Source organism: Phalacrocorax aristotelis, chromosome 3 (assembly GCF_949628215.1).
Source record: "Phalacrocorax aristotelis chromosome 3, bGulAri2.1, whole genome shotgun sequence".
Classification (NCBI taxonomy): domain Eukaryota; kingdom Metazoa; phylum Chordata; class Aves; order Suliformes; family Phalacrocoracidae; genus Phalacrocorax; species Phalacrocorax aristotelis.
The window spans coordinates 3,075,059-3,093,755 of record NC_134278.1 but is presented as its reverse complement, the minus strand read 5'-3'; the positions used below and the strand labels follow the sequence as shown (position 1 = coordinate 3,093,755).

The window sequence follows — 18,697 nt, the reverse complement described above, 5'->3', positions numbered from 1 at the left end:
TTGGGCTTAATGCCTCTGAGATGGGCAGACTGTTCTATTGATGCAGCATCTGGTCCAATTTAAGCTGCATTGTGAAGGAGGAATTGTTAGGCCCTTGCAAAAATAAGGAAGACTGACAGTTTTAGGGATGCAACCAAAACTGCTACAGCTGAGACAAAAGATACTGCAAGATATTGAAAAAGACCTACAACAATTAAAAGGCAGCCCACTGCTCTGCAAATGCAACTCTACTGTTCAGTGAATTGTATATGATTAACTTACTCTTACTGATGGGATGAGTACTCCATACACTTAACCATCACTGTATTTTCCAGTCATTGAACATCCAACAGCTGCTGCTGTGAAATATGTTCACTTACCCATTACATTGGGTTACCAATTAGAGAGGAATTATTTAAGAGGGAATGGCACAACCACTAACACTACCCTTGCATAAGCAGTAATTTCTGGCTTCAGGGTTTTTTTCCCCCCCAAGGGGTTTTTTTTTATTATTATTATTTTGGTTGTATCAAGGTAGTAGTTTTACAATGATATAAGATTTACCTTGGCTTGTAGCACTGAAATACTGCTGCATTCAATTAAGGAGATACACAGAAAAAGTGTTTTAAATACTTCTGGGGGAATACAAACCTTCATAGGAGAATTCGGTTTTCTTAGAACATTTCTGTGGGAGAAAGATATTTTTAAAACCCAATTTCATAGAAGGTCTTCAATGAAGGAAACAATACGGTACAGTCCATGCACTGGAAAAAAAATAACGTTCCCTTTGCTATTACACTTTTTTTGTATTTAGTATGTCAAAATCACAAAAGTTTTAGGGGCAGATCTTCTTGTCAGTAACTTCATTATAAATGAAAAGAGTAACTGCAATGGATTTAGTGCATTTGCACAATATATGTAAGTGCTGAATGAAGCCATCAAGTCGCATTCTGCACAGCGGTAAAAATCTCTGTCTGAAAGCTTATTTCTATTAAAAGTTACATTTTCGTTAAATATACAGAGCAGGTTTGTGGGCAGACATTGCATAGAGTATGTGTTATCACATATTGTGAAATCTGGACAGTTATAAAATGCCCAAAGAAGATTTTATATGATACACTACAGTATCTACTTCTGCATCCTACAGGTCTAGAAAGGAATCAGAATTTTAAAATGGAGTATAAAAATTATGTCGAATGTAAAATATTCATATACAAAGTTCCTTTCAGATGAATAAAACAATTTAGATATATAAATACCTAACTACATCAGTTGAAATTCTCTACGCCTACAGGAGAATGAAACTTTAGATTTCCCCTTGTTACCTATGCTTTCCTCCAACACTCAGTACCAGAAAAAAAAATCCACATAGCTATAGATTTCAAAGCACTTCATAGGAAAAGATAAAGTATCTCCTTTTTCATAAATGAGGACAATAGGCAGGAAGAGCTGAAGCTCACCCAAGTCAGCCTTGGAGCCAGGAATAGGAGATCAGCTGAGTCTCAAGGTAACAGCGCAGCTGAGGTGCTCCTCCTTCTTTCTGCAAGACGTTCTGCTCCAAAGAGCCGCCTGGCAAAGCCCAGCATTAAAACCGCTGCTGAGGAATATGAAAGGCAAGAGCAACAAAAGGGAAGGGAGCTCACGCCAGCCAAGGCTGTGGCGCTCCACGAGAGAAACTTCTGTCACCCGTTTTCAGTACGAGTGTAATTAAATGGGAAGATCTTCCCCTGCTGCAATTCAGGGAGAAATTTCATTTCTAGGAGGGGTTTCAAAAGAGGAGAGGAAGGTTGCGTTGCTGGTGTGACAACTGCAGTGGTACTTTAGGGATTCTTGGAAGAGGTGAGAAAAGAGGGAGTTATTTTCTTGTAACTTTCTGAAAAAAGCTATCCAAAGAAGTTTTATCTGATCTTTATCAAATGCACTGTGAGCGGTAGTTCTAATAGTTACGTTGTTCCTCAAACTCTGGGCGATTCTTCTAATTAAGAGCTATTAAATAGGCCTAAGTACCAATAAATAACCACTTATCGTGCCAGCGATAGAAAAAGAATTCATATCTAGGTATAACGCTATGGCAACAGCTTTTGTGAGACACGCTTTGAAACGGCAGCAGAGCTCCTGTTTAACAGTTCAAATGCAGAAAGATGAGAATAAAGGAGGCAAAAAGCGACTAAATGATATCCCTGCTCATAGCTCAATTGTTTTGATGAATTCTGCCCTCACACGTTATATGAACATATCATGTGTAGACAAATTCTATTTCACGGTAACAACGAGTCTGCATGGAGAAAAGTCTATTATCATATTGAAAATAAAGGAATTAGAGAAGAATCGAAAGTGGAAAGTGGTAAATAGATGAATATGCAGTAAGACGCTTGGCTTTATACTCAGTTGGTCTGAAGAATTTGCCTTCCATATCTATTGTGACACTACTTATTTCTGCTGCTTTAGTAGAAGACCAAAACTGCCTATTACAAGAGCAGAAGCAACAAATGCAGTTTTGCCACAAGATTTTTCCCTTTTTAATTAATTATTTTATTTTCCTTCGCTGCCTGAAATAGTCATCCTTCAAGCAGGCTTTAGAAATAATTCTCTTTATTATGCAAAGTTCCTTAAATCCCCACTGCTATATAAAAGCTACTGTTAATCATTAGAGACTTTGGTGAGGTTCAGAGTGTGTGAATCTCTGGGAAAGACCGGGAAGAGTATTTTGCTCTTCCTAGTTAATTAGATCCGAAACAGTAGGAGCTGGTACCAAAATATTGCACACCTTTGGTGTGATAGCCCTCAGTCCAAACACCTCCTCAGGAAGTTTGATGGCTCGATCCCAAAGGCTCTCAAATTAAGAGACATACATCTCTTGAGAGCATCCTGCCAGGCTAAAGGAAGAACATTTGTTGCTTGTCCTGATGACACAAGGCCGCTGTGTGACCACAAATGCAAAAGTCATAAAACCAGATGGGAAGCTTGTTTTCTTCTACTGATTAGGTCAATCTGGGACAGGGAGGAGAAGGAGGGAAAGAAGGGTAAGGTCCTGGAACCTATTCTCATGGTTAACATCCTTTTTTATATACTTTATAACCGTTTCCCTAGTGAGGCCACACCTGCAGGGCTGCGGCCAGTTCTGGGCCCCCCAGTGCAAGAAGGGCAGGGAACTGCTGGAGCAAGGCCAGCGCAGAGCTGCCAAGGGGATCAGGGGCTGGAGCATCTCCCTCGTGAGGAAAGGCTGAGAGACCTGGGTCTGCTCAGCCTGGAGAAGAGAAGGCTGAGGGGGGATCTCATCAATGCCTATAAATATCTGAAGGGTGGGTGTCAGGAGGATGGGGCCGGGCTCTTTTCAGTGGTGCCCAACGCCAGGCCAAGGGGCCACGGGCACAAGCTGGAACACGGGAAGTTCCCCCTGAACATGAGGCAAAACCCCACAGGGCCCTTCCAACCCCCACCAGTCTGGGATTCTGTGATTCTGTGATTCTGTGCTTCATGCTAAATATACTGTGAGAAGCCAAAGCTGGGACCTCTGCTTTTTCTTGTGCAAGGATCTCATCTTGTGTGCTTCTCATCTTGTGTGACCCACCACATCTCCATTTTGGTTCATGTGTTGCTGCACATTCAGAAGCAGAAGGAAGGAGAGGTTCTCTCTCCATCCAAAATCTGACCTACTCAATTCATGAAAATTAGATCCTACTTTCTTTGTGCCCTCAAGCTAGGTGCCTAAATTCAGGTCACAGACTAAGGACACCAAATCCCAGTCTATATTTTTTTCATTTAATTTTAGCTTCACTTAAAAGACTTCTGAATGGATCACAAAGGCAGGCCGGGAGACAGCACTGTGAGTGGAGAACTCATTACACATTTCTCCTGTCTGAACATCTTTGAACACCTGCAGAAGGGCTAAACTGTCCCTGAACAGAGAGGAATGAGGCAAGAAATAAAATGAAGCCATTTGTTAAACCAAAATAAATGAAGCGGTGAAAAATAATGGTCCCATCTGCACCTACCGCTGGTTCAGGGTCAGTTCTGTTGAAGAAAAGTGCACTGCCAAAAATTGAAAGGAGAAGAATGAAATAAAATCCTGACCATTTTCCTCACCATACAGTCCATTCAGAAAATAATAACAACAACAATATTTAGCACTCTCGCAAAGCTTTGTAGCTTCAGAACATTGCACAAACAGGGCCTAATCAATGAGATTGGAACTTCTTTTTCCAGGACTTGTTTACTACTCAGTAGCCACTTTTCTCTCGTATCTTATCATCGTATTAACAGACTGAGACAAATTTCTTCCTGACGTAACACCATCGACATCGGCAGAATTATGTCTAGGATCAATTTGGCCCAATTTATTACTTTCTTAATAGATGATAAGGGTATTATAATGGTGTTCCACTTGAGATGGAACAAAGAATTTTCACAGCATTCAGCACACATAATGACATGATTAAACCCTGTATCTTTTCCAGGAAATCTAAAACACTATAATTATAACACAAAAATGGAAAAAATAAAAAAGGAGCAAAAAAAGGAGTAAACAATGTGTAATCACGGTAGCTGATGAGAATGCAAACTTTCAGTTTAGTACGTAGTACCTGTCACCTTTCCAGGATGAATAAAGGAAAGTTATGGCCAAAATAAATTATGACCTCTGTAATAACACGGGCTGGAGAGGCTCTTTAATCTAGAGTCTCCTTTTGAGGAGGAATGTATTCTTTCATATCAGTGAGGTGGAAAACTCATGGCTAAGCTGAACATATTTTAGAAAGTAAAAAAATCTTGATTTAAAGCTTCGCAGTGATGGCAAATTTCTACCTCATTTTAGAACCTCTTCTAACCTTTATAGTTCAGGAGGTGCCTCTTAGTCAAGGCTGCCAGCTATAATGCATGCTTTAGCCTCGGTGCATATTTCTGCTGTTCAGCTGCCTCCTAAGCTGCACAGAACAGTCACTCTGCTTGCAGAGAAGCAAGATAAAAAAATTGCTACAGCTCCCTGCAGCAGTTTGTTGCACGAGTACCTGTAAGTACTGGAAAGGATCTCCATTTCCTCCACCTCTAGAAGGCTTGAACCTGAAAGGAGGCACAACAGGGGAGGCAGAACTGTTAGGACACAGGCCTGAAAAGCTCAACGCCCATGGGCATGAAGCTTTTTTCCCCAGACAACTCTCCAGAGAGTCCCATAACTTGCCTAATGTGCATAACGACTCCCTGCTCCCAGCAGCCTCCTTCTCACGCTGAGAGATTTCTGCCATCTCCATCTAGTTGCCCCTGAGATGTTTTGAAATGTTTGGGAGAACATCTCTAGATGTTTGGGAGACCTTCTCACTCTCTGCAGCTGCCTGAGAGGGGCTGGAGTGAGGGGGGGGTCGGTCTCTGCTCCCAGGTCACCAGTGACAGGACGAGAGGAACCGGCCCCAGGCTGCGTCAGGGCAGGTTTAGGTTGGAGATGAGGGAAAATGCCTTCCCTGCCAGAGGGGTCAGGCCCTGGCACAGGCTGCCCAGAGAGGTGGGGGAGTCACCATCCCTGGGGGGGTTCAAACACCGTGCAGCCGTGGCACCTGGGGACATGGTTTAGGAGGCCTGGGGGTGTTGGGTTGGGGGTTGGGCTTGGTGATCCTGGAGGTCTCTTCCAACCTTAATGATTCTGTGATTCTAAACTGAACATAGGCATAGATTGCCATCCCTTTACCACAGATGTATTGAGAATCACCCATGATGGTTATACTTATTCCTTTGACCTCTTCAAATTGAAATGCTACTACCTAAGGAGAGCCAAAGCCACAGCTCCCGAGGGACACCGCACACGCTCGGAGAGCCAACCTCATCCTTTTCGTGACAGAAGCCCTCTTCTCCCTACCTCTCCCAGATATTACTCCCGGATACTACCAAATGCTCTAGTACTAGGTAACAGGAGCGCAGCTCTATTTTTCATGGCTCACGAGATTCCTGAGAAGGACCGTCACAGTCTGCATCATGCTCCAGTTTAAAACCCAACAACAGCCTGCGAATCCAAGGACAGTATAGTTGAAACTGCTCTCTGTTCCCTTTACTTTCTACTCAAAAACAGGCAGTAGCATATATGTACTAGTCTGCTGAGATGATGGCTTATCGTATTAATTAAAATTCTCTTATAGTTTCTTTGGATTTTTCTGACTGTCTGCAGCAATCTGTTGTCTTTTCTCTCAGTCTTATACGGCACGCTTTGGGAGGAAAGGACCTTATTTTTTGCTGTGCTTTACCCAGCAAGGTCATAGTCCATGCCAAGTCTAGCATTCAAAACACTAATGACACTTTTTTTAGTATTTTTGTTCTACTGCTCTACTATTTTAGCAGAAAGCAAACTGCATAGACTTTATGGAAATGTGACATTAGAACAGAATCACTCGAAGGCATTTCAGCTACAATTAACATTTTTCACTCCTCGGAAAGAAAATAAAAATAGTTTCTAATTGAATCGCTTCACTGAATAAACACTGGATAAACCCAAGTGGGGAAGTAGTAGACAAAAAATAAGGTTAGCCACATGTCGGGGTTGTGGGTTTTTTTCCAGGCTGATTTGGTCTGTGTGTTAGCACTGTGGGCGCGTGTGTATGCAAGCACTGCCACAATATATTTTTGCGCTCAGTAATAGGTACAGAAATGTCTCCAGGCATGTACTGCATCAGACTCGAGGAGGCAAAGCTGGTAATTCCTTCTTGCTTCTTCCCAGCCAGAGCACTTCAAGGATGCACAGGTTTAAAGGGCTGTTTGTGAATACCAGTACCAACAGTACACCTCAAAAAAACACTGAAAACAAGAGTAGGGAAGTTCAAACAGTCCACTGAGTGTCTCAGTGCAAAATACTTGCTAGTAAATACAACAGGTCTAGGATTACCCTCTGGCTGTATGGCCAACTCCACAACAGAACTCACCCCATAACTAAACTTTTTATCCTCCAGACATGGTTTGTGCATCCGCATTGGTTATTGGGTTTGAACATCTGTACCGCATTAACCATCAGCCATGTCTAGGAATCATCCAGGATAGGCTCCTCGCCTGGCTACGACCATGTCAGGGACTACCAAAGCAACCCAGCAGTATGACTGATAACACACCCATGCCCAGATCTCTGCTCTGTTCAGTTTACTGCCACGGATACAGCCTATGCATAGCCATGACAGCTCTTCTGGGCATGTCGCTAGTGTTGATAACAAAGCAGCTTCTTCAGAAGCCAAAGAGGAGGCACCCTTTCAGGAGACTTTACCCTGCTGATTCTTTTAAGAGTATCTGCAGCTCCAAGTGGACTCTGTCCAAGGCAGGCAGTTTCTCCTCCTTTTGAAGTACAGGTTTAAGGCCAGATACCTACACTGGCCACCTTGTCCATATCAGCAGGCTGAAGAGATCTCACTGATGTGGAAATGAGGTATGCTCTTGGTACTGTTGGTAGTCACAGTTCACAAACAATTTGAATCCAGTGAAGATGAATGACAGCAACTATTGTAACTACGGGGTAAGGAAAAACGCCTCCTGCCAGCACCATTGTGCGTGAAGCACAGCAGCGAGGCTGATGCCATACGATGTGCAACCACAAAGAAAAATCTCCTTCCTGGTGCCAAAGTGAGAGCCTCCAAAGATGTATTACAGAAGTGTTTCCAAGCAGTAACCATTTGGAAGAAAAAAAAAATTAAATTCTGATATTTTCAGCTCTCCTATGAACAATCTGCTGTTTGTTTTTTCCCCATTTCCTTGTTTTTCCTCCACTTCCCAGTTTACCTCTTGCTTTGAGCTCTACTGGTGGTACAACATGTCACTATGGAATAGTTATTAATAAGGTAAAGTGTCAGTAAAGCAAATGAAGCTCTTTTTACCTACTCCTCAGAATAAATACTTCATTCCCAGATGTATTGATACCTAGCAGCCATGAAATAACCTTTAGCAAAACATCACTTAACTGTAGCAAGTTTTCCTTTAAACTTCCCGCACAGGTTCACCGCTAGAGTCAATGAAACCACCATTTTCCCCTCATATTTGTGAATGCCAGAAATAAAATTATATTAAACAAATGGATAGACAAATTAGTACAGAAAAGGTCATCTGTGATTATTAAACACTAAATCACTAACACCTGGAAGCTGTGAGCTATATGAAGACAGAACTCATGCTAACTTTCACCAAAGTAGATTGGCAGATTAAATGCATCCTTGGCGTGAACCAACACAGCAGTTATATTACAACTAGTTAAACACCTTCCCTTTATTTTCTCCCTTTTTTTGAGATTGTATATCCCAGAAATTTCTAGAAAGATAGCTTAAATAAAAAGGGGATCTGGAAGATCAAAATAAACATTTGAGTGGCCCAATTAGTCAAGCAATGGCTAATATATTTCATTAAACAAATCTTAGATCCTGGGGTCGAGAAAAGAGTGATCCACCCTCCCTCCTGCCCGTGCTGTAGGAGCAGACATGTCCCACACAGGAAGACACAATTTTTCGAAAGGATCTTGAAGTCAATGAACAAAAAGCAAAAGGAGCCCGTGTACCAATTGTACCTCATTTATCTTTTGTCAGAAGTCCCTTGTGTGGCCTGTGGATTATCCCTTGAGCTCTGGTGGTAAAGATCTCTGCTGGGGTGTTAAACAGGACTAGCTGAGTCCGTCTACACATCAGTTATGAGGGCTGTTGCGCCCGGTTACTGTGGGGAAGCTTCCAATTGATGGAAATGGCAGATTTCCTATTATTTGGGGTATTCAAATAAAAACTGGATAATCTTTTCAGTAGCTTGGGCTTCATAGCTTCCTACTGTGATTACAGCAGTTCTTAGGGCACGCAACCTGACAGCCTACAGTCAGTGAAGGAGCCCACCTAGCAACAGGTTTTGATACTTCGTGCAGAAATTGGTCGATGGCATCCTATACCTTCCCTTACGCCAGAATTGTGACTTGATCATAATTTACAGCTTATCCTAGCTTTACAGTCTCTGCCTTTTTTTAGTGCACCAAAGCATATGGAAGATTTTTTTCTCTTCTAAAAAGAACACACCTACAATGGATGTAGTGAACTCCTAGCCCACAGCCAATCTGTGAGCAATTCTGTGACCTCCCTTGAGCCCGGGCTTTCCCCAAATCCTTCTCAAAGGTCCTTTGCCCTGTTGTTACTTCATGTCAAATGCAGAAACTTTTGCTACAGTGCGCTACAGCCATGAGGGCCCCAAAGGCTCTGCCTCCATCACTGGACCAACTTCTTCTCTTACTTGTGGACCAAATTCTTCTCACCCGAAGAAACGCATGAGAGTGCATGAGTCTGCAAATGTACGACAGAGCGGAACTTGACTATCATAATTTTGCGTATTATAAACTGAGATACAATAGTCTTCTTGGGCACAGCTGAGCAAAAAGAAGAAAGTTAAACTCTTGTCATCAGATATTTTCATAATTCATCCCAAGACATAGACGCTATGCAGGTGACTTGTAGAATTATTCAAAATCTTAATCGTCTTAGTGAGACACTACTCAATTTACAAATTTATATGCCAGCATAGGAACATGTTCCATAAACAGAGCAAGTCAAAGTGGGTTATGTTTACACATAGTAATTTCAGTACTATCCCCATTTCAGGAAAAATATATTCTCAGAAATATCCATATTAACCCTACGGCACTTCAGTCATGTGCCACTAAAGGAATGAAGATTTCACCCTGGGGGAATAAGCAGTAGGAGCAGCAAAATAACACACACGCACCACAATAAACAAGAAATACAAGGAAAACACAAACATGTTCTACCTTCTGCTTTCCTTCCAGAGTGATGCGCTCCCAACAGCTGTAGCTGCTCCCTGGCTTCTTCCATCTCTGATCTCTGCCTCTCATTACATTCTTTTGCTTGCCGTTTTCCTCTTTCTTTTGACTTGTAATATCGGTTTGTGCAAAATACTTCAAATATTACATACCAAGAACGGTTCTCATGGACACGAATAGCCACAATGACCTCAGTGGAGTTACCACTTGTAGTAATCACTAGTTCTGGGAGGACAGTTTAGTAGACTGAGGAGACTGGCCTTGTTGTTTTTATATTCTTTTCAGGTGTCTCCAAAAACAACATGTAAGAAAGCCCCACCAGCCACAGGAACAACAGTGAGCCCTTTGGTAACATCGTCCTTTCACAAATACCCATGTTCCCATGCCTAGGACGAGAAGCAGCCTCTTGCTGCATCTTCTTCTGTTTGCAGGCACAGTGACGTGGTGAACATCACAGCCTAATCCTGCACGGAGTCTCTTTTGAAAACGATGGTCCTTTGGGAACTTAGTGCAGGCTCCAGGTCAGAAGCTTTTGTCTTTGACTTGTTCTGTAATGGCTCTTTCAACCTCTGGGGCTATCACATTTTCATCTTATATATATCTTTAATAAAACCAGGAGATGAGAAAGACGGAAACAACTCATCTCAGTGGAATACAATTCAAATAAAGTTGTTAATAATAAATAATATATTTAGTATTTATACTGCTAATACTACCTAAGCCTGTGATTATGGGCGACGCTGAGGTAAATAGATAAAAGGAACAGAGGATAGCAGCGAGGCTATTAGGATTTTAAATTTGCCACAAGGCACAATCAGGTATCTAAATAATAAATATCAGTTTAATTTCTTCAAGCCTGAATCAGCCAAGATATTAACCCTGAGAAGTCAAAGTCTGAAATGGAAATGCAGACTTAACCTTGATTAAAGATGTAGCAGAACTCCCTAAGCAGAGCAGCTACCATCCCTTGCGGACAGGGAGATTTTGGTTTTTCAGAAAATGATTGGTAAAAATATTTATTCTGCCTTTCATTTTTAAACGACGAAGCCACCGAATACGTTTCTGTATCCTGGTATTCTAAGGTCTAATGAAGTTTTCTTGGTCAACAAGAAGCTTTTCTGTTGAAAAAGAACATGTCAATAATGTCAACGCAGACAATTTTCTAGGTAGAACTGCAGTATAGCAGGTAACTGAAATTCAATGCATCTGTTATATTTCTTGTTGCCAAGGTTTTAACATTGCAGCAGCATCTGCTATCACCTTTCCAAATGATTTTTTGAAGTTAAATTGGTACATTCATTTTATTTCATGACTTAGCAATTGCATCAAGGACAAATTGTAGTTTATAGGGTTATATCAAGGTTTTGTCGGCACATCTAGGAGGCTGCTAGGACTATGGTCTCACGATTAGAGACACAACTTGTTCTAACTGTGGCCTAGTTAATAAAAATCATGTATTTTCTACAAAATCTTGATCCTGGATTGCTACAAAAAATATACAAAACACTAATACCCACCGTACGTGACATCAACTTTGATCAATACAGTATTTTGTACTTTGATTGGCTGACCTTTCCTTCCTTCCTTACAGGTGAATGGGGCAAAAAAAAGGGGAGAGGTGGAGCAGTTGGCCAATCGCATCAAGGCACATTGTACAGATCAAGGGCATGGTGAACACTGATATTCTTCACAGAATATATAAGTCATTAAAATTCCTATATCCTGTTCTTACAAGAAAAAAAGAACAGACAAAGGCACAACAGGAATCTATTCTCTTGACAGCGATTTAATAATAAAAGAAAATGTTCTGAGCCATTCTCATTACTGCTTGGAAACTTTAATCTTGTGGACTTAGTTTCTGTTCGCGAAAGCCTTCAGATCCCTTTATAAGCTACAGAAAGGGAAAGGAGTATTTGTAGTTTAATTATACATTTAAACATTTTGGAGAGTCAGATCCACTTTGGCATAGTGTTGTGATGTCTAAATGAAGGGCTTTTCAAATAATACAAGACACTGTCTCAACATACTGATAGTTTGTCATAGGACATTCATCTCTATTTTGTAGAGAATGGGGAATTTGAGAAGGAAAGAAATATTTTCCCATATTACATTTTCTCTATATTGCTATTAATAACTCATGAAAAATGCCAGTCAGATATTCTGGGGTTGGCTTTAATGATCATGCTGTTTATGCATACGTACGCCAAACAAGCCCCACGTCCTGGAGCCAAACCCTCTGCACATGTTGCCATTCCTAAAGCAAAAACATGCAAATCACCAACCTGTTGTGGACTTTACTGGTTGTCTCGCCCTCTCTTTCACCTGTAACTAAGATGAAGCAGAGATGGAATTAACTTTGTAAAGCACCAGCTGACCAAAGGGATAGGAGGTAACAGAGCAAGAAATTAATTTCGCCTTTCTCCATTCTCTTCCATCAGCTATTTAGAAGTCTTCCGGATGACCTTTGGGAGCCTAGACACTTTAAGGAGAACTGGAACTCCTACGTACAAGAATCAGTCAAAAAACTAATTGGTATGTAAAAGGCAATAGTATCCCTCAGAAAAACGTGGGTTTGCTGCATAGGAAATGTGAAACAACTTCACAATCAAGTATTTTATGTAACTCAACACAGAAACTAAGTCCATGCAGCATACTTTTATATTGCATTGTTAATTATTAAGAAATGTGGCTTGCGTACAAGAGAATATGCTTCAGAAAGGTTCTGAGAATTGACTAGATTATAAATTGGTTTAACTAACTAAATATACTGTTATGTTCACTAAGCCTTCTGACTAATATTGAATAATAATCAGGCTTATTCATCTATTTTTCTTACACTGTAGTCGCTGAAGATAAACAAAGAAAACAACCCAAAACACAATAAAATGACCTGCTTAGATGTTAACAGCTTGAACCATAAGCCTATAAGTTCCCCGATTTTTAAGAAAAAAAATCGTTAGCCGCATATTTTATATGGTAATTGTACACAACCAGTTTATGAATAACAACAGCAGAGTTTTTCCCTTCTGATTTCAGTGCCACTTGAGCTATGCAGATTTCAAAAAGCTTATGAATATACAGATAAACAGAATTGTTCTGAACATCTGTAAGCAAAATATGAAAAGATGTTTTATACTGAATCAACATCCTGGGTTGTCTAATGCTGGCCAAAAATGGTGTATTTATGTATTAGGCTAATGCACCGAAAATAGCTGAAAATCCTTCACGCACTCCAGAATGCCTTTTCAGATTTTCATCTGTATGGTTGTCACCACAAAAAGTAAAAATAATTTTCCAGCACTGTATTCATAAGCTTCAAAGTAACTCAATTATCTCTTAAACCTCAACTTAGCGAGGCAATACCACATCAACTGATAGGAGAATCTTCAAATGACCAGTCCCACCTCTGAACGGGATAACACTGATCTGACCCTTTCAAGCAGAATCATGACTTCTCTACCTCCCCAGCGAAGAGGTGAATCATGCTGCTCTTCAAGGCTTGTGAGGTTGGAGGTTTGCCCTCAGAGGCTTAAGTTTTTGTGGGGTACCAACACAGTGTTGTAATGGTACTGCCATCACCTGGCTCCTGTAAGAGAAACGGTGTCCCCCCATGTAGCTCAATACTAGGTCTACAGATCACTTTCGCTTCCCAGTGAAGTCCATCAAATGCAGATCACGGCAGAAGACAGGAACGCCACGGATGTGGAAAACAGACCTGTTTTGAAGCACCAAAACAACCGAAACCGGTTGTTTTGAGCTTGAAGCAACACAACGCTTTCTTTCTAGAAAATAAACCGAAATTGTGAAGAAAGAAACCCTAATCATTGTCGTGTTTTCTACAGAAAATACTTACTCAAGACTAAAAGATTTAGTACAAAGAGTGAAGCAGAATGTCAAATTGCAACCAATATGCTCTAAGCCTCCATCTCAGTAATTCCTCAATTTACAGGTATTTAAATACTGATGTTAGTGACATGTTACTGTAGACTTTAAGATCAATTATAATTAAGGCAGTGTTGTCCTCAGAAGTCTCCAAACAAGGCATTATTTAAGATCATTACGGAACATCCTAAAGACACAAGAAGACAAAAACCTTTGTGTACATGGAACATATTCCTGTCCCTTTGGGCTGCTGGTACATCAGCATGCAGGGGCTTTACTTCTTGCAGTGTAAGAAAGAGCAGCTTTCCAAGCAGAAAGCCTGACTGATTGGTCACCTGACTAATGTGGTGGCCTTCTGCCATGGAGTGACTGCAGGGGTGGATAGGGGAAGAGCAACTGATGTCACCTCCCTTGACTTCTGTGAGGCCTTTGACACGATCCCACACAACATCCTTGCTTCTAAATTGAAGAGACATTTAGAGGACATGACTGTTAAGTGTTTACCATAGATATGATCTTGCTGGAACAGATGAATAAGAAAGTGCGTAACTGAAGTCTACTATTTCATAAGAACATTCTTCCCAATGACAGCTATGGCAACTAGATACAGCAGCCAGATAGCAAGATCTTAGGGGAGCTTGTGAGAGCTCTCTTTAAAGAGACTTCCGAAAAGTATGTTCAAAGATGAAAAAAAAAACCTCCCCCCAAAAAATCAGAATAAAATCAGAATAAAACAGGGCTAGAGGAAGTTAAGTAGGAAAAAAATAGCATGCAGAAATCAGTAAATTCTCCAACTCAGCACAGCTGCACTAGGAACAGAAACGTGTAGCACATACACATCCTATTTATGTTCACACAGACAAGGCTATGAAATATGTGCTTATGCTTCTGGATATCTGTGAGCAAAAAATCCTCCAGTGTCCAGCATCTGGAGGCACATAAACATCCATAATGCAAATATGTATAAAAACAAGCACTAGAAAAATAACCTCAGCTGTGTTTTTGCACTACAAATCTAACTAAAAAAACCATCAGAAAACAGACTTCAAAGATTTTTCCTATTTATTTATTCCAGGATTCTTATTATTTAATTACCATTTTTATTTTTGATCACTATTGATAAAATACAACACATAAAGCAGCCACAAAAAGCTTTCAAAGTATCTCAGTCAAACACAAATCTCACAATACTATGGAGCTATTCCGAAATATATAAAACCAGACTACACTGCAGAAAATTAAAAGAGATAATACCTTTTTCCTACTTCCCTAGCTACGCCACCTTGTCCTGTGTTCACATCTCCCCTTGGCCAACAGCCAACACTCAGTATCTTTGGAGGAACCCTCAGCAGTCCATCATAACTACCCTTGGTGTACTGGAACCATGAGTGCACTGGGAAAGAGAAGTTGGGCTGCACATCCCTATTCTGTACAAACAAACTAATTATTTCATACCCAGCCCATTAAACAGAGTGGACAATAATTACCAGATAGGTCTTGGACCATATATGCCTATAAAAATTACAGCTAGTGCAGGCAAATGATGAAAGTACAAAATACAAGCGTGCAGAAGTATTAGGAAGTAACGGACCATTTGGATAAATACGACAGGCGTCACCGATCCTTCCATAGATTAAGCTTTTTCTCGCTACGTTCTTCAGGAGTTCTGGGTATCTACGCATCAGTTAATGCTAGAGGCACGGTACCCTTCTGCTTTGTTCTAGATATTTTAAAATTTCTATCCACTAAACATTTGCACTCAGGAGCATGCAGACTGCTATACATTCCCACTGGAAATTCTCCCGAATCGGTATGTTTTCTTCAGCATTTGTAAGGCAATTTCTTATTAAATCAGTGTTGTCTATAAAACACCACCTTAAAACATCTCTTTTCACATTTTTAACCGTTTCCAGAACGCATCTGCTTTTTCAGGTGCCTTGCAGCACTCCTCCACAGCTGCTGAAGTGTCCGTTATTTGTGCCACTGAACTTCTTACACTCTTTCTACCAAGCCCATGTGACAGATTGTCAGAGAGAACAGTACATCAACTCAGCTTTTGGCATCAAAAGTGTTAACAAGAAAATAAACCAGAAGAAAAGCTCCCGGCTGTTCTCCACTAGCGAGTATAGGAAAGCAAGAATTTGCTTTAACAGAAACATTAGCCAGTTGGCTGCCAGTGGTCCTATGTTTTAGATCACAGAAAGAAACTGTATTGGGTTATTAGTACTGTAGAAGGATTAGTATAAGAGAGCAATGAAAAATAAATGCAACGGTTTGGTGTGGAAGTGATCGGATGCTGTGCATTGAACTGTATCAAAATCTAACAAATTATTAATAATACCACAAATGAGAAACTTAGACTTTTTCATACAGCCTTGTGGTTATACGGAAAGAAAAAGAAAGACCGTGTGCCTTTTGATTTTTGTTCATACTCAAATACAGACAAAAGTAAAATCAAAACTCATGTTTTTTTCTAAAGAACACATTTGCATAATTTGAAACAGAATTCACTTCCTGAAGAAACTAGTTTTTCTTTTTCCTCAGAATATCGGTACAAACGTTAACTCAGTAATTAGTAGGACATAACAATGGGATGGGCACACCATAGATCTCATTACAGTTTAGGATGCAAGGCCCATACCAGGGCTGACCAAATACCCAATCTCTTTAGTCGCTGCAGTCACCCATTTTACTCTTCATTGTCAGTCATAATCTAACAGGGTTCTACTCACAATCCTTAAAAACCAAAGAGAAAGACTTACCCGAACAGACCTCCTTGTAGGTCGGATTTGGAGTATACCCTCCTGCGTAACCCACTTGAGTGGAGTAGACTCCCTTCTGTCTCCAAAACTGCCTCTCGGCTCCCCAGAAACAGCCCATACCTGAATATTGCAGAAAGCACATATCGTTATGTCAAAATCTGTTCAATATTAAATCACTTATTTTGATACAGTCCATAGTGGAAGTAACATCTACAGCCAGCACATGATGGTCAAATGTCTCCCAAGATTATGCACAGAGTAACTATACTGAGAAATCCATTCTGCATCAGAGCACATCTCAAATAAAGCTTTAGTTATGCTTCCGAATATTAACATATCACAGAGGACAAATCCTACAAGGGTTCAAAGGCCCAAACAAGAAGAATTCTCACGCACATAAAAAAAAGTTACTTAAAAGGCAATTTAGCTATTTGTACAGCACCATTTTTACTTTAGTTGATTAGCAAGCTGTCAAAACACAATAATTTATATTAATAGCAAACAGTGATTTAATTTTCTGCTTTCAGGCATATGCCTGAAAGGTGGCAGTAATAATGGATTAAATTATATGCTGTATAATGAAAATGCTTTGGTTTAACAATTTATGCATGCGGATATTTGATGTTTAGACGGAATTTTGGTAGTCATTCACCCACGTAGGTGATTATCAAAGGACATCAGACTGTCAACAGGTGTAAATTAGCAAAACTCGCCTGGTAATAGGAATCGAGCACATTGTATGAAATCCAGAGGGAAGGAACAAACAAGAATAACATTGGCAATCCTCTGATGGCTTAAATAGTTAAGAGATGTTAGCTACAATTTGGAGGACTCTCTAAAGCCAAAACATTTCATGTACATGCCACTATTGTTGAGCTTATCCCAGATTATGGGCAATGTATTTTCTATTTCAGTAATAGCATACTTCCTTTTATTATTCCCTTACTAAACATTTGAAATAAAAGGCAGCAAAAAATAAGCTAAATATTAAACACACTTCGAAATCAATGTCCATGATGGGTTTTCTATTGATAACACTGCGGATGACAGGTTAAAAAATTACAGAGATGTTCCTTCAAAGTACAACTAGAAGAACAAAGCAGTCCCTTCTATCAACTGCGACGGCTCACAAAGGCATATTCTTTCTTTGAAACTTCAGAGATTAGCTTCAAATTAATTTATGTTGACCAATGCCTACCTCTGCAGTTGTAATGCACCAAAAATACAGAAGGACCTGGATTTCTCCTTCTAATTCAGGTGCTCAAGCAAGGCGCATAAATTAGGAGCCTAGCCTGCTCCTGGAGACCACAGAAAGAGGCCGGCATCTCCGGAGGACAATTCGGCCCACAGAAGATATAAATTACTGATCAAATTACAGTGATTCTCCCTTGACTACAGAGATAGCTATGGCTATTAGACTTGGGTTCATCAGCTAAATTAGACTGGCGGCAAACTGCTGTAGGACCTGTCTTGACATTCCCTCCCAGTTTTGGGGAAAGAACAGTCTAGAATTCTCATCTGAGAGAAATTTTTCAGGCACTCACACATCACCAGCCTAATGGTGATGAGAACCAGAGTGCGTTTCTGTACCTGATGTCACTACTTTATGTCAGTTAAGTCTGGGAAGTTCTCCAGTAATTACATCCCTTAGTCAACTGATAGAGGGTGAGACAGTTTTTACACATCACTCTGGCTATGTTGCACGGTGCGGTCCTGTCATTGTCCAAATCAAGAGCGTAACTAGAGAACATCAGCAATCCCTGATGCTCCGGTTTCCTCCCCACAGAACCATAGAATGCCCTGAGTTGGAAAGGACCTGCGAGGAGCATCGAGCCCAGCTCCTGTCCCTGCACAGGACACCCCAAATTCACACCGTGTCTCTGAGGGCCTTGTCCCAGTGCTGCTTGAATATCGCCAGGCTGGTGCCATGACTACCTAAAGGGACAGTGCATGCCCATGTATCATCCCAACAGTCAGGTCACAGATGCAATGAGCTGGGAAGTGCTCCTTGGTCCACTGGAAAGACAGCCTTTAAGCAAATAGTTCAGACACAGCCTTTGCATCTTTAACCAAATAATTGTTTAGAAGTACAGTTTTATCCATGTTTCTCATACGCACATGTAGAACTGCATGTGAACACAGGTACGTTCCTTGTAAAAATACCACATGCATCCTACCAAAATTCGTGTCGCAGTACCTTGGAGTGATGTGAAGCATGTAGGCAGTGCTCATTAACAATACTTTGACATGGAGGGCATGCAAATTCTTGACTCTCTTACTCTGGGCTGGCATACGGTAACAAAGTTCAGAAGCA

At 40.7% G+C, this 18,697-nt stretch overlaps 1 protein-coding gene across 2 annotated transcripts in view; it reads right to left on the bottom strand.

The window, feature by feature from the left end:
* MSRA (methionine sulfoxide reductase A) overlaps nt 1-18,697 on the bottom strand; it is a 303,800-nt gene that overhangs the window by 137,016 nt on the left and 148,087 nt on the right. For both annotated transcript variants that reach the window (XM_075086537.1, XM_075086538.1), the window contains exon 3: nt 16,384-16,503. In XM_075086537.1, the coding sequence (XP_074942638.1) occupies nt 16,384-16,503 (120 nt within the window). The remainder of the gene's footprint in view (nt 1-16,383; nt 16,504-18,697) is intronic.